Genomic DNA, 20,334 nt, shown 5'->3' with positions numbered 1-20,334 from the left:
CTAAGGCATAGCTGTCTCCAAACAAGATGTTTAATTAACCCCTGGTTCTCAAACTGTGGTCCTTGGACCAGCAGCATCAGCAACACCTGGGAATGTGTTAGAAGCAAAAATCTCCAGCTCTGCCCCAGACCTACAGAATCAGAATCTCTGTGGGGAGTAGCCCAAGAAACTGTTTTATCAAGATCTCCAGGTGAATTCTCATGCACAGTGAAGTTTGAGAATCTTAGAATTAACCAGTTCGAGAAGATGAGTGCTTACTATTGATGGATTTCTGAGAGATAAAACAAAAAAGGAGGGATTGGGGGAGGAATGTGTCCTTGGCACGGCCCAGGCAGTAGGGTGCCATTAGACTCAGGACTTGTGGCTACTTAAATGAGTGAAAATCCTCTATCACACTAGCCATATTTCAAGTGCTCAATATCCACCATGTGGTGTAGAACGGGTTCTGTTGGACAACACTGACCTAGAGGGCTCCAGGAGAAGGAAGGTACAGGCAGGATTAAAGTCTCTACCCAGCTTTTAGCTATGCTGGTGGCCTCAGCGTTTTGCTTCAATCATTGGAGGAAAATCTTTCCTGCTTCAGGCAGAAAGATTGATACAGCAAGGTAATAATCCAGGGACAACCAACAACAGAGACTTAAGAGATATGCAAAAACCTTCATATAAATGTGCATCATTGCCTTCACAGAAACACAGCTGATGGTGCTTTTGTGTCTCCTTTCTCAGTTGATTTTCCAGGGGCATGGATTTTAATCCTTATTTTACAGATGAGGAAACTGAGACTCATAGAAGCTCAGAAAGGCTAACAGACTTTCCGAAGTTACATAACCAACAGTGGTACAGCCAAGACTTAAACACGCCTCTGTGATTTCCAGTCCTACACCTTCTGGCTATTAACAGTTCTGATATTACTAGCTGGTGGCCTAGGATAGTTTTTAGAAGTATTTTGCTTTGATCAATGGAAGACTAGAGTATACATGTATATGAGAATTTACTCTGTAATAAAGGTTGCATTTCAAAAAAAAAAAGTATTTTGCTCTCCATGTATATATTCATTGGTCTCATATTTTGTCACCACAGTGACTGGCACATAATTGACTCTCAGTGACTAAATGATAACCATAACAAACCATTGTTGAATATTGTTCAATGAAAGAACAGTCAAGGGATGGAGGACAAAAAGCCAAAGAGCAGACAGGTGTTGACTGTAGAATTACATAGGTCTGAAGAAATAAGGCCCTTGTCTGAATTGGGTCTCCCCTCATCCCACTGTGTTTTCCCAAAAGGCATCATGAAATAACAAAAGAAACTTCAGACAAGGTGCCCAATTACTTCAATCCTAGATTTCTCTAGGCCCCTAATTTGTGAAATAATGTAGCTCTGCTACTATAGTTATCTAGGGTAAATTACTTAGCTTTTCTGAGCCTCAGTTTTCTCCTCTGTACAATGGTGGTACTATCTTCCTCAACATTTTGTTGCAGTGATTAACTGTGATAACATATGTGGAAAACCTGGCACATAGAACATATTTAACACATGAAGACAGTAATGATACCAATAATGATTTTGATATTTAGAATTATCACTGTCCCTCAGCTCCCATATTATATGATGAGGGATGAGGTTGAACTGGAAGGTTCCTAATTTTCAGCCTGACTTTCTAGGATCCCATAATATCAGGTCCAGTCCAAAGTCCTGGCTCCTCTATTCCCAATAATCTTCCCAGGGCCAGGATTCTATTAATATGAAGCCCTGGATGTTCTGAGTTGGAATGGGAGGAAAGTAGGGTAAAAGGAAGCAGTCATCTCTCCTTTCCATCGCTATTCAAGGATGACAGCATGATCTGGTGTCACGGACACTCCCCACCACCTCCTTTTAGCACATGTACTATTAACTGGAGGAGAGTGGGGAGAAAAAGATTTTATTTTTAAACTTTCTCTTCTTACATGAATCTAATTCCAAATGTTCCCCACAGGCAGCATGAAATTCAAGGCAGCACCACGTTTAGAAAACTGATAGCACTACCTGTGAACCTCTCAGGTAACGGAGAGTTGAGGAGAGAATGTTGGATCAGACAGCAGATCTTGGGTTCCTCCTCCAGGCTTTGACACTGACTTGCTGTGAAGCCCTAGATTAGGCACTTAACTTCTCTGGGTCTGTTTCTGCCTCTGAAGTAAGAAGTGACTAGACTAGCCAATCTCTAATATTCCTTTGGGTCTTGTATTCAGTTGTGTTTCTGTTATTCATTTCAAGTTTAATTCCAGGGTGGGTTTGATGGCAGACACTGTATGATTTCTATTCTTTTATAGCCCAGACCATCATCTATCCTGGTGAATGTTCCACATGATGGCTCTTGCATTCAATGATTCTAAACGTTGCTAATCACATCAGGTATGATGGTATTGCCTAGAATTTGATACTAATTCAGCCTTATTGTTTCAAAGTAGGGTGTTAAATGGAGAGAAAAAGACTAAAGAAGGTCAAGGAATGGGACCTAACAGCTCCCTCCTGCACTGTTGTCCCTGAAAGCAGGGCTCACAACTCAATAATCTCCCTGCTTCCAATATTTGCTCAGAAGCCTCCAGAGCACTTAGCTTTCACCCAGGGTCCTCTGCAGGCCTCTGCCCCTGCTGGGCTCACATTTCATGCATCCTGAACACAGGGAGATGCAGTGGCTGCCTGTGTATGCAGTTCTCTCTGATGGAGTCCAGCAAGGAGGAAAGCCAGCAGGCCCTGTGTGCCAGACTCCAGCCAGATTCTCTGGGCTTCACCTGCAGTGATTCCGGTTCACATTCCAGAATTCTGGAGCCAAACTGGCTTCAGTCTGAGCCACCAGTAACTAGGAGGTGACTGGAGGGTCAGCATCCACTTCTGGGGGTGAAAAATAAATCAACTGTCCCCTCTACTGAATATAAGGTTTAAAGAAACAGAACAAAACGTATTAGAGTCTCTCTCTGCCTGGGCTAGAAGTTTATAAACAGCTTGCTGTGAAATGCTGAGCATGGGGTTGGAAGAACCAGACCCCAAACTCTGCTTCTGTACTCCCCTATATCGCTCCATCTCTGGGCTAAGCAGTTTGGGGTTCACCAAAGAAAATCTGGAATAATTTGTTTATTGATCATTCTAATCAGATATAGACTGAACAGAGAAAGACCTTAAAAGTCAATCTTTTTTCCTCTTTATGCTAACGTTGTATTCCAGCCTTTATGGATAATTGATCCATCAATAATCAGATTTTACCACTACTCAAAGACACAGGATTGCATTTACTGATAGCTAATGTCTAATGCAGATTTCTCTGAAGGACTTAGATTGAGAATCTAGGACTGCAAGCAACAAATATTATTTAAATGAGTTGACACATTTCAAATGGTAATACCATGTATGTACAAGTCAGATTTCAGCCACAGCTAGGCCTAAAATAAATTATGCAAGACCTTTGGTGAACACCAGACCTAAAATTTAGCAATGTGATGTTTTCATAGCAGAGTGGAATCTGATACTCAATCTATCTCACTGTCAGTTGAGGCTAAATATGTAAAATGTCTTAAGAACATTTTATTTTCTCTTACAATGTTACTTTTCCCTGGGTCCTTATATTTCAGATGTTACTATTCTATGAGCCAAACTATGTATACATAGACTTAGGATCTTACACTGTAAAAAGTGACACTTTAAAAACAGGCAATTAATACAGTTTTCCCCCAAATTTCTTCTTTTCTGATGTAATTGCCTCCCTTCTCTAAAAAACAAAAACAAAACCCCTAAACCCTCATCTCTTCCCAAAATGGCACCACTGGAGTTACATATGGGTTTATTTTCTGTCTCCCTCACTGGGCTGTAAGCTCCATGAAGACAGGAGTTGCATCTTGTTCAGTAATGTGTCCACTGCTCTGGAAGAACTGTTCAGTGAGTCAGTTACTTTCTGTTAAATTCATGTCTATTGCTCATTTCTTCTCAATGCCAGGCAAGTTGGGAAATAGGAGATTTGGGGTAAAATTGAATTGTTCTTATTAAATTATAATGATGGTTCTTAAACCTTAGTGTGCCAAAGAACCATCTGAGGCCTTTTTAAAACTATAGATTCCTGCCTGCTTTCCCCGTCCCCCAGTTCTGAGTCAGTAGGCCTGTGTGTAGCCCTGGGAATATGCATTTTAAGCAAACACCTTGGCTCCTTCTGATACAGGCAGTCTGGGTACCACACTTTGGGAAATGGAGACCGGTACTGATAGGGGAATTGTAGTAGGTATAATGGTCACAGGGTCAGGGAATGAGAAGGCTGGAAGGGATTGTGGCACTGCATTTAGTCCAATCTCGTCATTCAGATGAGAAAACTGAGGCCCACAGAGGGGCAGAACTGGCCTGAAATCATCCAATGGGTTAGTGGCAATTTGAGAGGGTCTTTGAAGTAGCTTTAAGAAGGACTCTGCAGAATCTTCATGTAGTTTATACTTTGTAGGTCTAACATGTGCCAGCTAAGTTGTTTCTTAGGCTATTTTGTTAACATATTTAAATACCACTTGCTGGGGCCTGGTTGTATCTGTACTGTATCTTGTTTTTAGAGTCTGTTACAGTGCTAAGTGATACTTTTACCAGAAAACATCCTAGTTTGCTGGCAAATACTTAAAATGACCAACAAATGAGGATGTGAAGTACACTTTCTCATTAGGAATTACACAGGCTCTGAAGTCAAGTCCGGTATCTATATATACTTGTAATGCTAAATTAAAAGCAACTGTGGGGTAGAGAACAGCAACATTTTGAGGCGAAACAAATCAAATCTGACATGTTTTGACTGCACTGATATATAATGATCTGAGCTCACTTTTGAAGGAGAGAAGTTTGGCCCAAAGGAGAAGAGAAGGTCTCAGCGCCAGGAACGTTTCACAGAGGGAGGAGCAATCTTTCTGGCCTTGAAAACACCCTTCCCTCTGTGACTTGGAACAAGTCCTCCACCTCCCTGTCCCACAAACCAGGAAAACACTCACTTACTACCTTAAAGGCACATAGGCTGGGACAAGAAGATTAGAATGAACCTGTCTGGCAAATGTTTTCTCATTTCTCTGATTCACTGGGGGAAGGTAGCATCTTTAATAAATTGTTTTGGTCATGTTCAACTGTCTGACTTGAATTTGACAGTGCATTTTCTTATTTAAAATGTAATAAATTATGTCTACCACTATGGTATGGTTTAAGCAGGAATAAATGAAGAAGATACTTTCATTTTTCACCTGATTCACTTCTAAATGGTTTGCCTTTTTCAAACCATGAGTATATGTTACTCTTATTGTAATTTAAAAAATCTAATAAAGACTTTTATTAGAAAAAAAAAAACCAAACTAGTAGATTTCCATTAAATAAAAGGCAATATGGTGAGAAACATACTCTCTTGAGGGGTGAGATTTGGGTCTAACTGTTTGCCACTGACTTTAGGCAAGCCATTTAATCTTTTTAAACTTTTATTTACTCTTCTGAAAATATGAATGTTGGATTAGATTACCTCAAGATCACCTCCAGTTCTCTGAATTCTTAAATAAAAACTTTAAAGAGAAGGTAATATGAAAACGGAATTACAATGAATGATATTTAAAAAATGACTGAAACCATAAATTATACCACATAAACTAAATATATGTGATGGTAACTGACTCAGGGTAGACTTTCAATAAATTTATTTTGCTTCGTTCACTTTATGTTAATTTTTTTTAAGAAAATGAAGCAAATTCAATCTTGTGAAGTAACAATTACTTAACAGCACACATTCTTATATGTATATGTATACTTATTCACTTGCATTTAGGGACAATAAGGTAGACCCTAGAATCCTGAAATCTTAGAGCTGGAAGGAACTTAATATCAGCCAAAACAACCTGTCTCCTTGTGAGGAACCCTTAAAGAGTTCTCCTTAAGTTTCTTCATACTTCCATAGCAGTTCTTGGAGCCAATAGAACTCTTTCTTGTCCTCAGAATGGACTGGAAAGGCCACTTCCTTCACCCTCTAGATCTGCCCTTGGGAGAACAGTCCTCTTGGTAACATGGCAAAAGTCTGACCTAGTCCCAACACATTTCTTCCAACTATCCCTTTCAAGTTTTCAGAAACAGTGTATCCACTGCCCTCTTAAATCCCAGTTCAGTTCAGCTTGGAACTGAACTCCATCCTTGAAGTGTGGACTGACAGCACAGAGCCCATGGGGCACCACAAAGTTGGTCCTGGTCCTATCCTTCTTCTGCAGAGGCCGAAGCTAATTTAGCATCCCTCCTTCCACCACCTGAACACACTGGTGGTTCTTACTGAGCATAGGGAATAGACTCCTGAGATCGTCTCAACATGAACCACTGACAAGCTAAGTCTCTCCCATTTAAAAAAATTCTAAATGCTGAGCTTCACATTTATTTTTGTTAACTTTCTCCATGATGGTTTCATCCATCCTGTTCCAACCTGTCGAAATCACTCTGAATGTTGATACTGACATCCATCATATTAGCGATCCCTCCCAGCTTTCTGTCATCTGCAAATGTGATCAGCATGCCTTCTATGCCTTCATCCAAGTTTTTGATGAAAACTCACTGTATTTTTTAAAAAAGACTTTTAATTTAATTGATTTGGGTCCAATTTTTGATAATTTTGTAAAGCTATCTAAAAGCAGGAGAATCCAAGCTATGAGGTTCGATATGATTCCAAAACAATGCAATTAAAATGAATATGCTTTGCAAAATTGAGCCAGGCAGGCCCCAAAGGTAATATCATCGTGACCCAGACTCTGGCATGGTCAATCTGCTATTTTGGACAAAGCTAACAATTAAATTGGATAAATGTTTGTTGATGAGGATGATGACTCTAGTCTAACACACTGAATGGTGCAGAAGCAAGCAAACACAGTGGATTGATTTTTCAGTGTGGAGACAGTTCCCAGCTGGGACAACTCAAAGTATGGGACAGGGTTTGCCACTGAATAACTAATTAGGCCATGTAGACCAATAATTGGATGATTTGTGCCCCCACCATCATCACTTTGTGGACAAAATTCTTTGGACTGGCCATAGTCATTGCCAATGCCCTAGAACAACATCAGATTGTGTGCTGTAGCCTCAGTGGAGGCAGTGCCAAGAAGCTTCATTAATTCAGACAGATTGCATAAGGGAAGGCCAGAGTTGGTTCTTGAAAAAGTCTTTATTCCCAAATGCTTTTCCATCACCCATTCTCACTGAAACCAGAGAGGCAGGGAATTTTGGTCTTAGGAGCACAGACTTTGCGGGGCAAATTGGACCCATTGGCTTCTAATTCTATCTCAGATACATATTAGCTAGGTGACCTCGGAGAAGGAAATGGCAACCCACTCCAGTACTCTTGCCTGGAAAATTCAATGGACTGAGGAACCTGGTAGGCTACAGTCCATGGGGTTGCAAAGAGTCGGACAAGACTGAGCAACTTCACTCACTCACTCATGTGACCTTGGGCAAGTCAGTTCTTTAGCCTTTCTCACTTTCAATCTCCTCATCTATGAAATGGCAATCATCACACTTACCTTAGTGGTTTTTCTACATAGCACCTGACATATGTAGTGTTTATACTCATTAAAGCATTCAACAAATGACAGAATAAGAAGGTATGGTCAAGGAGATAACATACAGGGTACTGAGCTAAAGCTCTGACAAGTATCTTATTTAAATTTTACAAAAACAATCCTGGGAAATAGATATTATTATTATTATTCCATAACACAGATGAGGAAGGTGAGATATTAAAAGATTTAATCAGTTGCTCAAGGTCACCCAGCTTGGAATGTATTGGTCATTCCAATACATGATGGTATTGGAATTTTACTTGAGGCCTGCACGGTTCCAAAGCCTTAGCCCTTTAACCACTGCATTATTCAGTTAAACTATTATTTGAGACTTGACTTCAGTCAAGAGATGCTACTTGTAATCAGAACAAGAGTCCTCAACCTTTGATGCTAAGGACCTACCATGCTTCTCATAGGAAGTCTTGTGCTCCAGAGTGCAAAGGAGGCTTCACAGCCTGAAAGGAGGGAGGGGAGGAAGGCAGGAAGATCACAGCAGGTATACCAATCACCCTTTCATTTTTGTCAATACTACAACCTAAAAAGAGGGCAACGGCAGACACACTCACACTCTTGGCCAACCCTTCAACCAGAAGTTCAAGACTCTGATTGGACCTGGAGAAGGCAATCTGGTAATTGCTACCAAGCCAAATCAACCAACTGGGGATCCCTTGACTGGTTTCTCTCTCCTCTGTGTGGAAACTGTGTTTCTAAGTTTTCTTGTCTTAGAGTGGGAGTAACTATTCTTACAGTTTATGGTTCTTTAAATGGTTGTTAGATGAGACAAAGTACCACAATGTCTAGCATGTAGAAATGGCTGAATAAATATGATCTTTTTCCTTTCTTTTTTTCTCTGGTGAGACCCTGCCTTACTAGAAGTTTGCTTTTCTAAGTCTCTTTTAAAACTGTCTTCCAGTAATATTCATACATTTGCTCAGAAAATCATTCTTCTTCATGTTATCCAAATTTCTGGGAATTTTCAGGTTTCAAACTGATGATATTTCACTATATCCCATATCAAATAAAAGTGTTGATATATTTTGGTTGACTTAACAACACTGGTGGTCATTTACAGTTTCAAATGTTTTCTCAACCGTTGTTCCTACGTGACTGATGTTCAAAACATCCCTCTGAGGTTAAATATTGTAATCATCTCCACTGTAAGGATGAGAAAGCCAAGAGCAGGAGCCAGGTGACCCAGGCAGGAAGCAGCAGAGGCAACATTCCATCCCAGTTCTCCTGACACCTCCTGATGTCAAGGCCAGAGTTTGCTCCTCTCCATCAATGGTCTAATCCCTCTCCATAAGCAGTAGGTCAATCAATGCCAGTGCAATTGGGTAAACTGTTCAAGGATAACTTGAGGCTTACCCAGCTGGTTTGGTCACAATATGAAAAACACAGTAGTCATGTTGTCTAAAGCATGAAAGAAACGTACAAATTGTAATTCACCTGTGCAGATTTTCATTGGCACAACCATCAGGAATCCTGCAACAATGGGTATGACAGGTGCAGCACTGTCAGGGTCATTTGTTAAGGCATTTAGAGATTCAATAAGGCAAAAATTATTTGGTGCAATGGATGCACTGGAATTGCTAAGTGAAGTGAAAAAATAGAGAAAAGATATGAAAATGGTTGAGCACAGTGCCAGACACAAGTCATTCAATCCAAGCTTATTACTAGCATCATGAATAGAGACCCTGATCATTCACTCAAAAGCAGGATATCATAAAACTTACTCTGGAATAATCAAGATCTCTGGGCGTTGAGTCTGTTAAAGCTCGGACAAGGGCATTCATCATACAGATCGGAGGAGAAGGTGGAGAGGGCTGAGAGGCTTCCTGCTGTAATGGGCTCTTTGGTTTGGAAGGCAGCCGACCTCTTCTCCCTTTCAGACTGTCTGTACGGACAACTGATACCAAGAGAAAAAAAGAAAAAACGTCTCCAAAGATATCCACAAACAGCCATAAATCACAGAGAGGAAACAAAACACTTTACAGTTGAGCAAATCGTTAATGAGACTGACCGTTTAAAAGTGGAAAAAGTTTGGAGTAATATCCCCACAATGATTTAAAGAGAGTTGAAACAGGCAGCATAACAGCCACCCCATACGTACATTTGGTAATGAATTAGCCCTAAAAGTCTCCTTCTCAAATAGAAGAAAGATGTATGTACACAAGCTCTCTATTGATTTTGAGAAATTAGAATAAGCAGACCTCTGCTATTTTTAAATGTAAATACACCATAAAAATAAAATGCTGAAAGGAAATGGAAACTAGGAAAATTCACCATCCCAATGTAAATATTAACTTTTTTCAGGGATATCTGAGAATATTTACAAGCAAGTTGGATAAAAAGCATTATACCCATACCTTCTTTAACCATTCCGACACTGAGACACTTCTGAAATCGACAGTACTGACATCGGTTTCGACGTCTCTTGTCTACGGGGCAGTTTTTATTTGCCAGGCAAACATATTTTGCATTTTTCTGCACTGTTCTCTGAGGAAATACAATACACAGATAGTCAACTAATAGTTTCTGGAAAGAGGTAGGACCTGACAAGATGTATTTTAATTACAATGTGAAAAGCGACAGTGCAATTCGTATAATTAGATAAATTTAATTTCCTAACACACTAGCCTGCAGGAAAAACAATTTTATTAGTGTTAGCTGCTGACAATGAAAATCATCTCGGATTGTTCTGAAGCAAGTCTCAGGAGACATTCAAGTCTGAATGATAAAATCATATCTGAAATTACCAGGTCAACATATCATACCTTGGAGGATTAGATTATCTTCACTTTTAATATCCCCTTGGGAACAATTTTCTACTTGGTCCACTCCCCTGATTATTGCTGACCTTATTAAAATAAAATCAAAATTATCTGGGATATACTTTGTTGCCTATCACTATTGTGAGTCAAATATCACAGAAACTGGCTTTGTCCACCAATAGAGATGAAATCATAAAAAGCAAAAAATGAGGACTTCTCTAGTTACAACATATAGGAAATAAAGTTTTAATGCAAAAACAAATCACTTAATCAGCCTTTGCAGTGTATTTTATTTTTAAAATAATGGTAAACTGTCCATTTCTGACTTTTGAAAGTAAAGATTTAAAACTGGATACTAAAAACCACTATCATATCCAAGAAAAAACAAACAAACAAAAAAGAATGAGATAAAGGAAGGAATATGAGGGCCATATATTTTCAAGGAAAATTCCCATTAATAGGTTATGTCATAAATGACTATTGACATGAACAAAATAGCCATATTGTAAAAGATGCAACATTAAACTTGGGTCTGGATATAAAATAATGTTGTATTCTTCAGAATCACATACAATTTTAAAAGTAAACATGAAATAATAAAAGATATTTTATGCTCCAGATACAAGAGAATGCTTGATTTAAAAAAATAAAAATAATCTGTGCAAATGGATGTATATTCATCACTCATTCAGAAGTTACCTGAATCTATTCAACTCCAAATAGAGCAGAAAGGTGAATTTATTTGGTAAGCCTGAGCTACATGAAAAAAAAAAAATCTAGGTAATCTAGGATTGGTGATCTATTTTGTGTCTAAAATTCTAGATTTACTTTCTATCTTTTTAAATTTTCAGCAATTCTCAATCCTCTTGTATCAGTTTTCACTCTATCACCTTTTAATTTCATTTTAAGGGATCGTTTCTAAACTGCTTATATAAAATTTAAAGCCAGATACATTTTCCCTGCTTTAGCAGGTGATTTTAGTTCAAAATGAGAAATTTCAAAAATACAACATACTTCTGATGTTTCCAGCATTTAAATTTGCAGCAGTCTGTAAGGGTAGGAAACTTGTGTTTCCTGAATGAAGCTCTCTTTCATTGTAATTAAAAGCTCTCTTTCAAAGTAATTTTAGAAAACTGTATTTCTTGTCATTATCCTCAAGGATATACCAATTTGAGTGCTGGTGGCATTTTGCTTCAGGTATATGTTTTCCCAATAACCTGAAACCTTCCTAACATTTGTGTGTGCCTGCACAACTGTTTAAGGACAGGGAGAGATCGTTATGGTTCAATCACTGAATTCCCATCATTAACTGCACTTCATGTCACATTTTTAAAGAATTCAATTTAATGGTAGAAAGCCACTGGGTAAAACCTGCTCCTGCTCCCTTAATTAACAGATCCGTGGGGTGGTTCTCCCCTATCCTACTCCCACCCATTCAAGTATAGATTTGTTTTCAAGGTATTGCTGTAGAACAAGGATGCTTGTTGGAGAACACAATTGACATTTCCAGACCAGAAATGTATTATCACTCCTGCATTTAGGTCAACTCTCAATTATTCAGGGGTGGTTATATTTATGGATTACTTATACTTCTCGTAATTGTTTTTCTTTCTTTTCCCTCTTCTGGCTGCCTGTTTCACTGCCTTTCAGTATTTTCACTGAAACACTGTAAAAATCAGATCTGCTGAAGAAATGGAGTTACTTGACAGAAAAAAATGACTAAACTGACGGTTCTACATTTAAGACATCATAATCTAGCATACCTCTTGTATGGCGCTTAATATACTGTAAAATCTTTCCACAAACATTTTCTCATTTGTCTGCACAATTTAATTAATCACATGATTCCTATCTCCAGATCAAAAATAACTGTTGCTTGTTGGTATGTATACCAATGTACACATGTGCATTTTTCATAAATATTTTGTAGTTTTCATTTACAATGTACTATTCTTTTATGACCCTTTAAAAATTATATTTTCATAAATGTTTTATCTCATTTAAAACTAACACTTCTTCTCTGTATTGTATTCACCTGATAGGGAAACTGAGGTCTGGAAGGAAGTGTCCTACCCAACATCATAAAATTAATAGGTGACAGATCAAGGATTCCTTTCTGGGTGTTCTGAGTCTTAATTTCAGCATGCTCAAAGACTCAGCCTATTGGCCTCCCAAATCCTCATTACCCAGTCAGCATCCAGCTTCTCCTCTCTCTCCACCCTGGCCAGCACTGGAGGTTAGGAATTGAGAACTGTGGGAGAACATTCTTGGGTTTGGAAATACCTGATGCAATGACCAAGGCAGTGAGAACAGGGAGGGTGGTGCAGAATTAAGTGTCTGGGGGTCAAGAGCAAAAGTAGAGCTGCAAGAGAATAAGGCCTTTTCTCTTTGAGTGGTGCAAAGAGCAATGAACTCCAGAGTAGCAGAAACTAGCTGGAACTGTCCCCATGTACCACTAAATCACCTCTTTAACCTTCAATATCCTCATGGGTAAAATATGGGGGAGGCTGAAGACCCTTCCCACTGTAAAATTCTCCTTTGGGTCTATGAGCTAATGAAGAGTGTCCACATCTGGCCTTGTGTGTGGCACAGAAGTGGAGCAGATTGATGAAACTCCAGCTTCTCTCTTCTGCAAGGGGAGCTGCCCCAAGCTGCATCCCCTAGATGTCCCTGTCTCTTCTTCAGCTGCTGAACTGTGAAGAAAGCATGCACTTTGGGGTCAGACAAACACCAGTTGGCATCCTGCCTCCATCTCACTTTCTGAGTGTGTGTCCAGGGGCAGTTGAATAACTTCTCTGAGCCTCCATCTCCTCATCTATAAAACAAGGATAACTAATTTAAACCCTCAAGATGCCGTTCATAAAACTAGCTAGTGGGTGGCCAAAATTCAATCTCAGTTCTGTCTGATCTAGAGTCCTAGCTCTCACTAGGAGGATTAAATGGGATACAAATACCCAAGGCCTGGCACACAAGACTATTCCTTCAGACATTTGGGATGGATAGAAGAGGAATACAGAGAGGTGTGTGCATTTTTGAGGTCACAGATCCCTTTGCGAATCTTCTGAAAACTCTCCAGAAAAAATTGCAGCCGGTAAAGCCAAGTCGGGAAGTTCACAGTCTCTGCAAGCCCACCTGGGGCAGCCTCCTGTGATGGACATCAAGTTAAAAGGCCCCAAGAAAGTGGGTGTGAAGGTGCTAGTAAAGGCTACAGGAATGCACAGTGTAACATCACACCTCTAACGGTTAGGACCGGGAAGGACCCGCTTAGATGCTCTCAGCGGGTGGCTGGGGAGGCAGGCAGTGGAGGGGAGGGGAGCCGAGAGGAGGAGAGCGGCTCACCTTGAAGAAGCCCTTGCAGCCCTCGCAGGTGCGCACCCCGTAGTGCTGGCAGGCGGCGTTGTCCCCGCACACGGCGCACGTGCCCTCGCCCGAGGCCGAGCTCCTGCTGGGCGGCGACGGCAAACTGGGGCTCTCACCCAGGAGGCTGGACGCGGTGGGGGAGGCCGTGAGGCCCAGCGGCGGGAAGGCCAGGGCGGGCGCCCTCTTGGACAGAGGCAGCCCATACGGGTGGCCCTCGAGCGCGGCGGCCTGGCTGCCCGCGGCTGCGGCGGCGGCGGCAGCGGCAGCGGCGGCTCCCAGCGGAAGGCTAAGCGCGGCGGCGGCCGTCGGGTCGTAGCCCAGGTGGTGGCCGCTGGCGGGGCCCGGCGCGGGTGGGTGCGGCGGCGAAGGCTTGAAGTGGAAGAGTGGGAAGCGCGCGCCGGCCACCGTGGGCACCGCCTTCATCGGCGGGTCGAGCAGCGTGCCGGGCGCGATGCAGCCGGGCGCCGAGGACATTGCGTCGTCCCACATCGCCCCCGCCTGCGAGGGGAAGCCCGGCGTGGTGGGGGTGGACGGCGGGGACTGCTTAAAGTACATGGAGGTGCTGGGTAGCACCTCGTCCTCCGGCCCGGAGGGGGGCGGAATGGATGGCTGCTGCTGCTGCTGCTGCTGGTGGTGGTGGTGGTGGTGGTGCTCATGGTGGTGATGGTGGTAACCGTGCGCGCGACCCTCCTCCATCTTAATCAGCGGCCGTGGCCCCGACGGCTGCATTTGGTACAGGCAGGAGGGCTTGAGTTCGTAGTTGCTGGAGTAGCCCTCCATGAAGGTGCTGAAGCTGGGCAGGGACGTGGTGGCTGTGGCGGTGATCTCGGTGCTGCCAAGGTCCATGGTCAGCTTGGCGTAGTCAGGATTCATGATCTCCGTGGTGTAATCCGAGCCATATGTTTGTGCTGCATAACTGGAACCTGGCGGTGAAGGGCTATACTGGGCTTGCACGCAGGGCATATCTGCAGGGAGAGGAAAAAAGAACTCTCAGAAGCGTCTTCCTAGCTAATGGGTGGCAATGGATTCATTGCTCTCTAACATGGGAACTAGGAAATGACAGTCTTTCCACCTTTCTAGCAGCATTGATTCCTTCCTTCCCTCCAGTGCTCGCTCTCTCTTTCATCCCTTTTTTATTTCTTTCCTCCTTCCTTCCTCCCTCTCTCCCTCCGTCTCCCCCACTTTCCTCCCGTCCTCCATGGGCAGAAAACGGAATCCTTCAGGAACTGTCAATGGGGACACAGACTGTCAAAACCTAGCCTCCTGGGGACCTCTGTGTCCACCTTCCTTCCCTTGCCCTGTCCTCCATTAGATCTGGGAAGTTTGATGTCTTCCCTCAAAAGCCCAATTGTGTTTTAAAAAGTGATTTTGAGCCCTGGAAATTTAATGGAGTGACCTCAGCTATCAATTTAGGAAGACAAGAAGAAATCCAGTGAATGCCCTGTTGGTTTATTTTGGGAGAAAGAGACCACTACTCCCCCACCCCCCAAGTCAACTCTCTGATTTGTAAACCTGAGTGTTAGTAAAAGAAAGAAAAATAGGTGTCCTACTTGGGACTTACTGACCCAGTGACATTCTAATATTTTATGAGTGCCAACTGAGGGTACCCACACACTTTGTGGTTGCTTTCTCCCACCCCCTCCCTACTCCTCCAAACAGGACTGGCAGCCTGCTCAAACTGGACCCCTGTTGATGATTTCAGCCAGCTAGGTGGTGAGGTGGGAACGTAGGCCCAGGAGATGGGCTCGAGGGAGTTTGCACCATCTGCAAAGAAAAAGATCGGCAGCTGCAACAAAACACCCACCAAACCTGCTCTGTGCCATATACACCTATATATAGGTTCCCAGGGGGCACTAGTGGTAGTGGTAAAGAACTCAACTGTCAATGCAGGAGACATAAGACGTTTGGGTTTGATCCCTGGGTCAGCAAGATCTCCTGAAGGAGGGCATGGCAACCCACTCCAGTACTCTTGCCTAGAGAATCCCATGGACAGAGGAACCTGGCAGGCTATAGTCTACAGGGTTGCACAGAGTCAGACACAACTGAAGCGACTTAGCACATATATGTAAGCAAGTGTTAGTCGCTCAGTGGTGTCTGACTCTTTGCTACCCCACGGACTATAGACCTCCAGGCTCCTCTGTTCGTAGAGTTTTCCAGGCAAGAATACTGGAGTGGGTTGCCATTCCCTTCTCCAGCACTATATATGTATATGTATATGTATAAATGTATATGTAAATATATACATTTCTCCATCTAAGTAATAAATATATCAATAGCTGCTTAATAACTACCATTTGGTTATGATAAGTGAGTTATCTACATATTTTCTTATGATAGAAAAGTTAGCACCTCTAGAAAAGAAAACATTTTCTTAATAGATATAGTTTCCCTCAGCCCCAGAGCACTGATATCTGGAGTACTTATTTCTGTTCAGAGAGGTTGAACTAATGAGAAAGCCCTAAGATATATTGGATCCAGTGGATAATGTATCTAATTATTTCCTCTCTTCTATGGCTAAATATAAATAGTAAACTGGGCAGTTTCTGGTGGTTGGTTTTTCTGAACCAAAGGAAAACCATGTGCTTAACGTCTCTTTGGAGTCTATGGTGTAAAAGGTGTGACTAATAGAAAAGCGAATACTTCACATTTCCTTTGACATCTTTCTCTTACCCACATTTCCAAATCTGATTGAGTCATACATGTATGGGATGAAATCTTGACTTGAAAAAAGGTGTTGAGGGCCTGTTGGAAGAAGCAGTGATAAGGAGAGGCCAGTTCAAGCCTCTATTTTCCAAGCAAGGCCCTACAAATGATCATTAGTTTCAAGTTAAAAGAGCATTTACCCTGTGAAATGAAAGGCTAGTCATTAAAAAAAAGAACATTGCCTGATGTTTCATTTGTTCTCTTCCCTTGGATTTCTCTATGACTCTTTTCTATCATTCTTCACCAGTCCCTACCTATTGTTGTTCTTTGTGACTTTCTGAGGTTTCCAGATAGAAGGTGAGCTTGCTGGGACTGAGTTCTATTTATTTGCATCTCTTTGGCTAGGCACCTGGTATCCCTTTGTTGTTGTTTAATGGCTAAGTCCTGTCCAACTCTTTTGTGACCCTATGGACTATGGACCCACTAGGCTCCTCTGTCCATGGCATTTCTCAGGCAAGAATAGTGGAATGGGTTGCCATTTCCTCTTCCAGGGGGTCCTCCCAATCCAGGGATCGAACCATGCCTACTGCATTGGCAGGTGGATTCTTAACCACTGAGCAACCAGGGAAGTCCTTTACCAAATGCAAACAGAGGTGCTACAAGCTAAACCTGCAATCCTTTCTTTTGCCCAACTCAAATTTCCTCCTTGGTTTTCAGCTCAAATGCTTTCCCTCTTTCCCTCTGAGCTTCAATAATCCAAATGTCTGCACTCAAATGATTTGGGTTTTATACAAACAAAAATGCTTTGTATTGTTCGAAATGATCCCATAACTCTTAAATGCCTTAGCATTAAAAGGAAAGCAAAAATGAAGACATTAAAATGTATAAAAAGATCCCAATCTATTGGTGTATTTGCATTTTTCTTAGGAAAAATATCTTTGAGAAATGCAACGCTTAATTTAATCTGGCTGCTCCACTAGGTAGCAACAGCGTGTGGTATCCAGAGGAGCTTCGTGCAAAGAAGCCACCTGTGCCGTGAAATTCGCGGCCAGCAGTCACTCACTGTCCTGGCGCTGGGCAAGTCCACCAGCCTGCTTGTGGGTGTGTGGCTCCCCCACCCACATCTCCCAGCCCAGGAAGAATAAGGGGTCGTGCCTTGAGACCTACCTGGAGGGTATCTTGCGCGCTGAATGGTGGGGCTGGGGGTCTCTCCAGCGGAGGCCGAGAGTGGAGGAGGCGGGGACGTCCGGCTGGGTGAAGTGGCTGCGGTGCTGCCCGGCTCCGCTGAGGGTCCAGTCTCAGCGATGGGGCTTGCCGGGCTGCGCTCTTCCGCAGTAGGCTCTGGGGGGACGGGGGCAGGCACCAGGAGAAAGGATAAAGGTCACAGTGAGACTATGCTGGGTCACCGAGGCCTGGACTGGGCGTACGGGGGTGGGGGTGGTAGGGATATCTAGAAATGACACAAAGAATTAAAAGGCTAAGAAAGCAATGTTTAAGGTGACCGGAGTCCCTGGGCAAAAGGGATCACAGCGCCGTGAAGAAGCCGAGGAAAGGTTGTCCGCGCTCACGGCGGTTTTGTGGTTCCCGAACCGAGGCTAGAAAACGCGCAACCAATTGTGGCCCAGATATTAATCTGCCTGACCCCCCCAAGTGGTTCCGAGCTAGCGATGTCAGGAAAACCGAATGGGAACACTTGAGGAAAGAGTTCCGCCGGAATCGGAGTCTGTGAGTGTGCAGGAGCGGAAAATATTTTCCAACTTCACCCGCCCCCACCCCTCAAATACAGATTTTACACGTTGCGTAGGAAATGCACAGGGTCCGGAACGAATGCATGAATGCCCCGAGGAATTAAGAAAGTCTGCGCTTTTCATTCTAAATGCTAATGGAGCTTCGCTTCTATTAGCGGAGAGTTTCGGGGTCCAGGGGTCAAGCAAACAAAAAGGACGCAGTGGAAATAGGCCGGCTCTGGAAGCACGGCACAAGGCTGTTGGCGTTTGCCGCTGCTGGTGCCAGCGGAGGGAGGCCCCCCCTGCGCAGACCCACGGGCGGTATCCCAGAGTGGGCGACTTCGAGGCTCGGGGCCATAGGGCGACCCGGAGGGAGCACGACTCGGAGGGGGCACTCTCCAGAGGGCGCCGAGAGCGGCTCTGGGGCAAGTGTCTCTGCGCAAAGCCTTAGCGAAACTTTGTACCTGGAAGCGCATTTCGGTGGGCCTCGGAAAGGATCCCATGGCCCCAGTTCAGTTCAGTTCAGTCGCTCAGTCGTGTCCGACTCTCCGGCCTATAGCGCCCCCTTTGCCCGGACCCACTCACAGCTATAAGAATGGGAACCGGCACCCGAAAAAAAACCGCCAAAATCCCAAAAACCTCCGGCGTGCGCGGACCGCGGGTATAGAGTAAGTTTGGTCTCCCGCCGTCCCTGCGCCCGCGGCTTGCCTGAAAGGAGAGGGGATCGGAGCCCCCAGATCCGGGAAGCCCTTGACAGCCAGGAAGTGGGGGATTCCCTTGCCACCCCCACCCCCAGCCCCAGCTGATACTACAGAAAGCTTGCGCTCGCCCTAGCGCAGGATCTTCCCACGGCTGTAACGTGCGCTTCGCGTCCCTCCGCATCTTCAATGGGAGTCTCCAGCAACCTCCCACCACCTCCTCCAGGTGCCCACGTTCCCGCCCTTCTTTGGGGTCTTTCAAGCGGAGTCGTTCTCCAAGGATCGACCTCTGGCTAGGGTGGGTGAGGGAAGCGTCTCCCCAAGGAAAGGGAGGCTTCCCTCGCGCGCCCAGCGTTCGCGGGGGTGGGGTGGGGTGGGGTGGGCAAGCCACACCACACCTCCTACAGCAGAGCCTAGTGCCCCTCGACTCTCTCCGCGCCCCCCTCTCTCCCCGCCCCGAAACGACTGGTTACCTAGGCAAAGCCTCCGCGCCTGGAAACACGTTTCTCCGCTCCCGCTCGCGGCCGCCGCGGCCGGGAACACGGAGCCTCGGGGTTGTAAATTAGGAAGAAATAACTACCTCTGTCAAAGCCCCTTTCTTTCTCGTGGGCAGACGAAAGGAACACCCCCGTGTTCCCCTCCCCGTGGTGGAGTGTGTGAAGGAAACCGTGAAACGCACCATTGTGACCGGGGCTCCTCCACGGAGTTTCCAACCCTGGGGAGCGGGGGCGGAGGTGGGGCGGGGGCAGGAGGAGTGGAGGAGAGATCGACAGAAAGGGAAAGACAGAGATTCTCAGAAAGACCGAGGGAGAGGAGGCAAACCGCGGGGGAGAGTTTCTGCGAGCGCAGGGTCCGAGGGAAGGGGGAAGGGGGCAGGGTGGGGTGGGTGCGGGGGTTGGGAGCGGGTGTGAAGTCTGCTGTGGCCCTAGAGGTTTTTGATAGTCACATTATGAGCATCTTGTTAAGGTAAGAGAACTCGAAAAAACTCAAACTTCATTGACTGTGCTCAGAAGCCACGTTGGGCAGCTTTTCCTTTACCCAACTCAGTTCTGTAAAATATCTCTCCGTCTTGGGAAAAGAAGATTCAGGATTGGGTTCGTGATGAAATGACTGAACGGCGCTCTGTACCTCTCTCCCGGCACTCTAGGACTCTGGGATAATAGCCTGAGATTTCTGATTACCAAACTCCTTGCAGCTCTTCCCTTTAGACAGTCCGTGGGCACAACAGATAAATGACAATCTCCCAGAACGTTCTTTAGAATCAAGGGACAAATGCCTTCTCCCTCACGATTGCCCCAAGCACCCAAAAGGTTTGAGAGGTGCCCTTGGAAGTCAGTCTCCGCAGGCTGCACTCGCTTGACCGTTCTCTTACCACTGAGAACTTTCATTTCTATCAAGAGTAAAACACTCTGAGCAACTTCTCCAAAAGCGCGAATTCTGTCAGTTAAAACATGCCTTACCCATACCAAGTCAAGGCCCAGAGGAGGGGTGGGGGGGGCACTGTCCCCACGCATGTTGGGGCACGGGGGTCGGCAATTACACCCGATTACCTACGAAGGGAAAAGTGTAC

The 20,334-nt window shown here is 44.2% G+C and overlaps 1 protein-coding gene across 4 annotated transcripts in view; it reads right to left on the bottom strand.

The window, feature by feature from the left end:
- NR4A3 (nuclear receptor subfamily 4 group A member 3) overlaps positions 1 to 20,334 on the bottom strand; it is a 42,394-nt gene that overhangs the window by 20,851 nt on the left and 1,209 nt on the right. The window contains exons 2-7 of one of the 4 annotated variants that reach the window (XM_015472563.3): positions 17,507 to 17,680; positions 16,367 to 16,438; positions 15,308 to 15,460; positions 13,676 to 14,661; positions 9,932 to 10,061; positions 9,299 to 9,471 (exon numbers count right to left, since the gene is read on the bottom strand). In XM_015472563.3, the coding sequence (XP_015328049.1) occupies positions 9,299 to 9,471; positions 9,932 to 10,061; positions 13,676 to 14,661; positions 15,308 to 15,460; positions 16,367 to 16,397 (1,473 nt within the window). In that variant the 5' untranslated portion in view covers positions 16,398 to 16,438; positions 17,507 to 17,680. The remainder of the gene's footprint in view (positions 1 to 9,298; positions 9,472 to 9,931; positions 10,062 to 13,675; positions 14,662 to 15,307; positions 15,461 to 16,366; positions 16,439 to 17,506; positions 17,681 to 20,334) is intronic. The other 3 variants (XM_010808008.4, XM_015472564.3, XM_005210213.5) reach the window with 3 other exon arrangements.

The sequence above is a fragment of the Bos taurus genome, chromosome 8 (genome assembly GCF_002263795.3).
Source record: "Bos taurus isolate L1 Dominette 01449 registration number 42190680 breed Hereford chromosome 8, ARS-UCD2.0, whole genome shotgun sequence".
Lineage (NCBI taxonomy): Eukaryota > Metazoa > Chordata > Mammalia > Artiodactyla > Bovidae > Bos > Bos taurus.
Note: the sequence above shows the minus strand (reverse complement) of the source record. Positions and strands in the feature narration are given on the sequence as shown.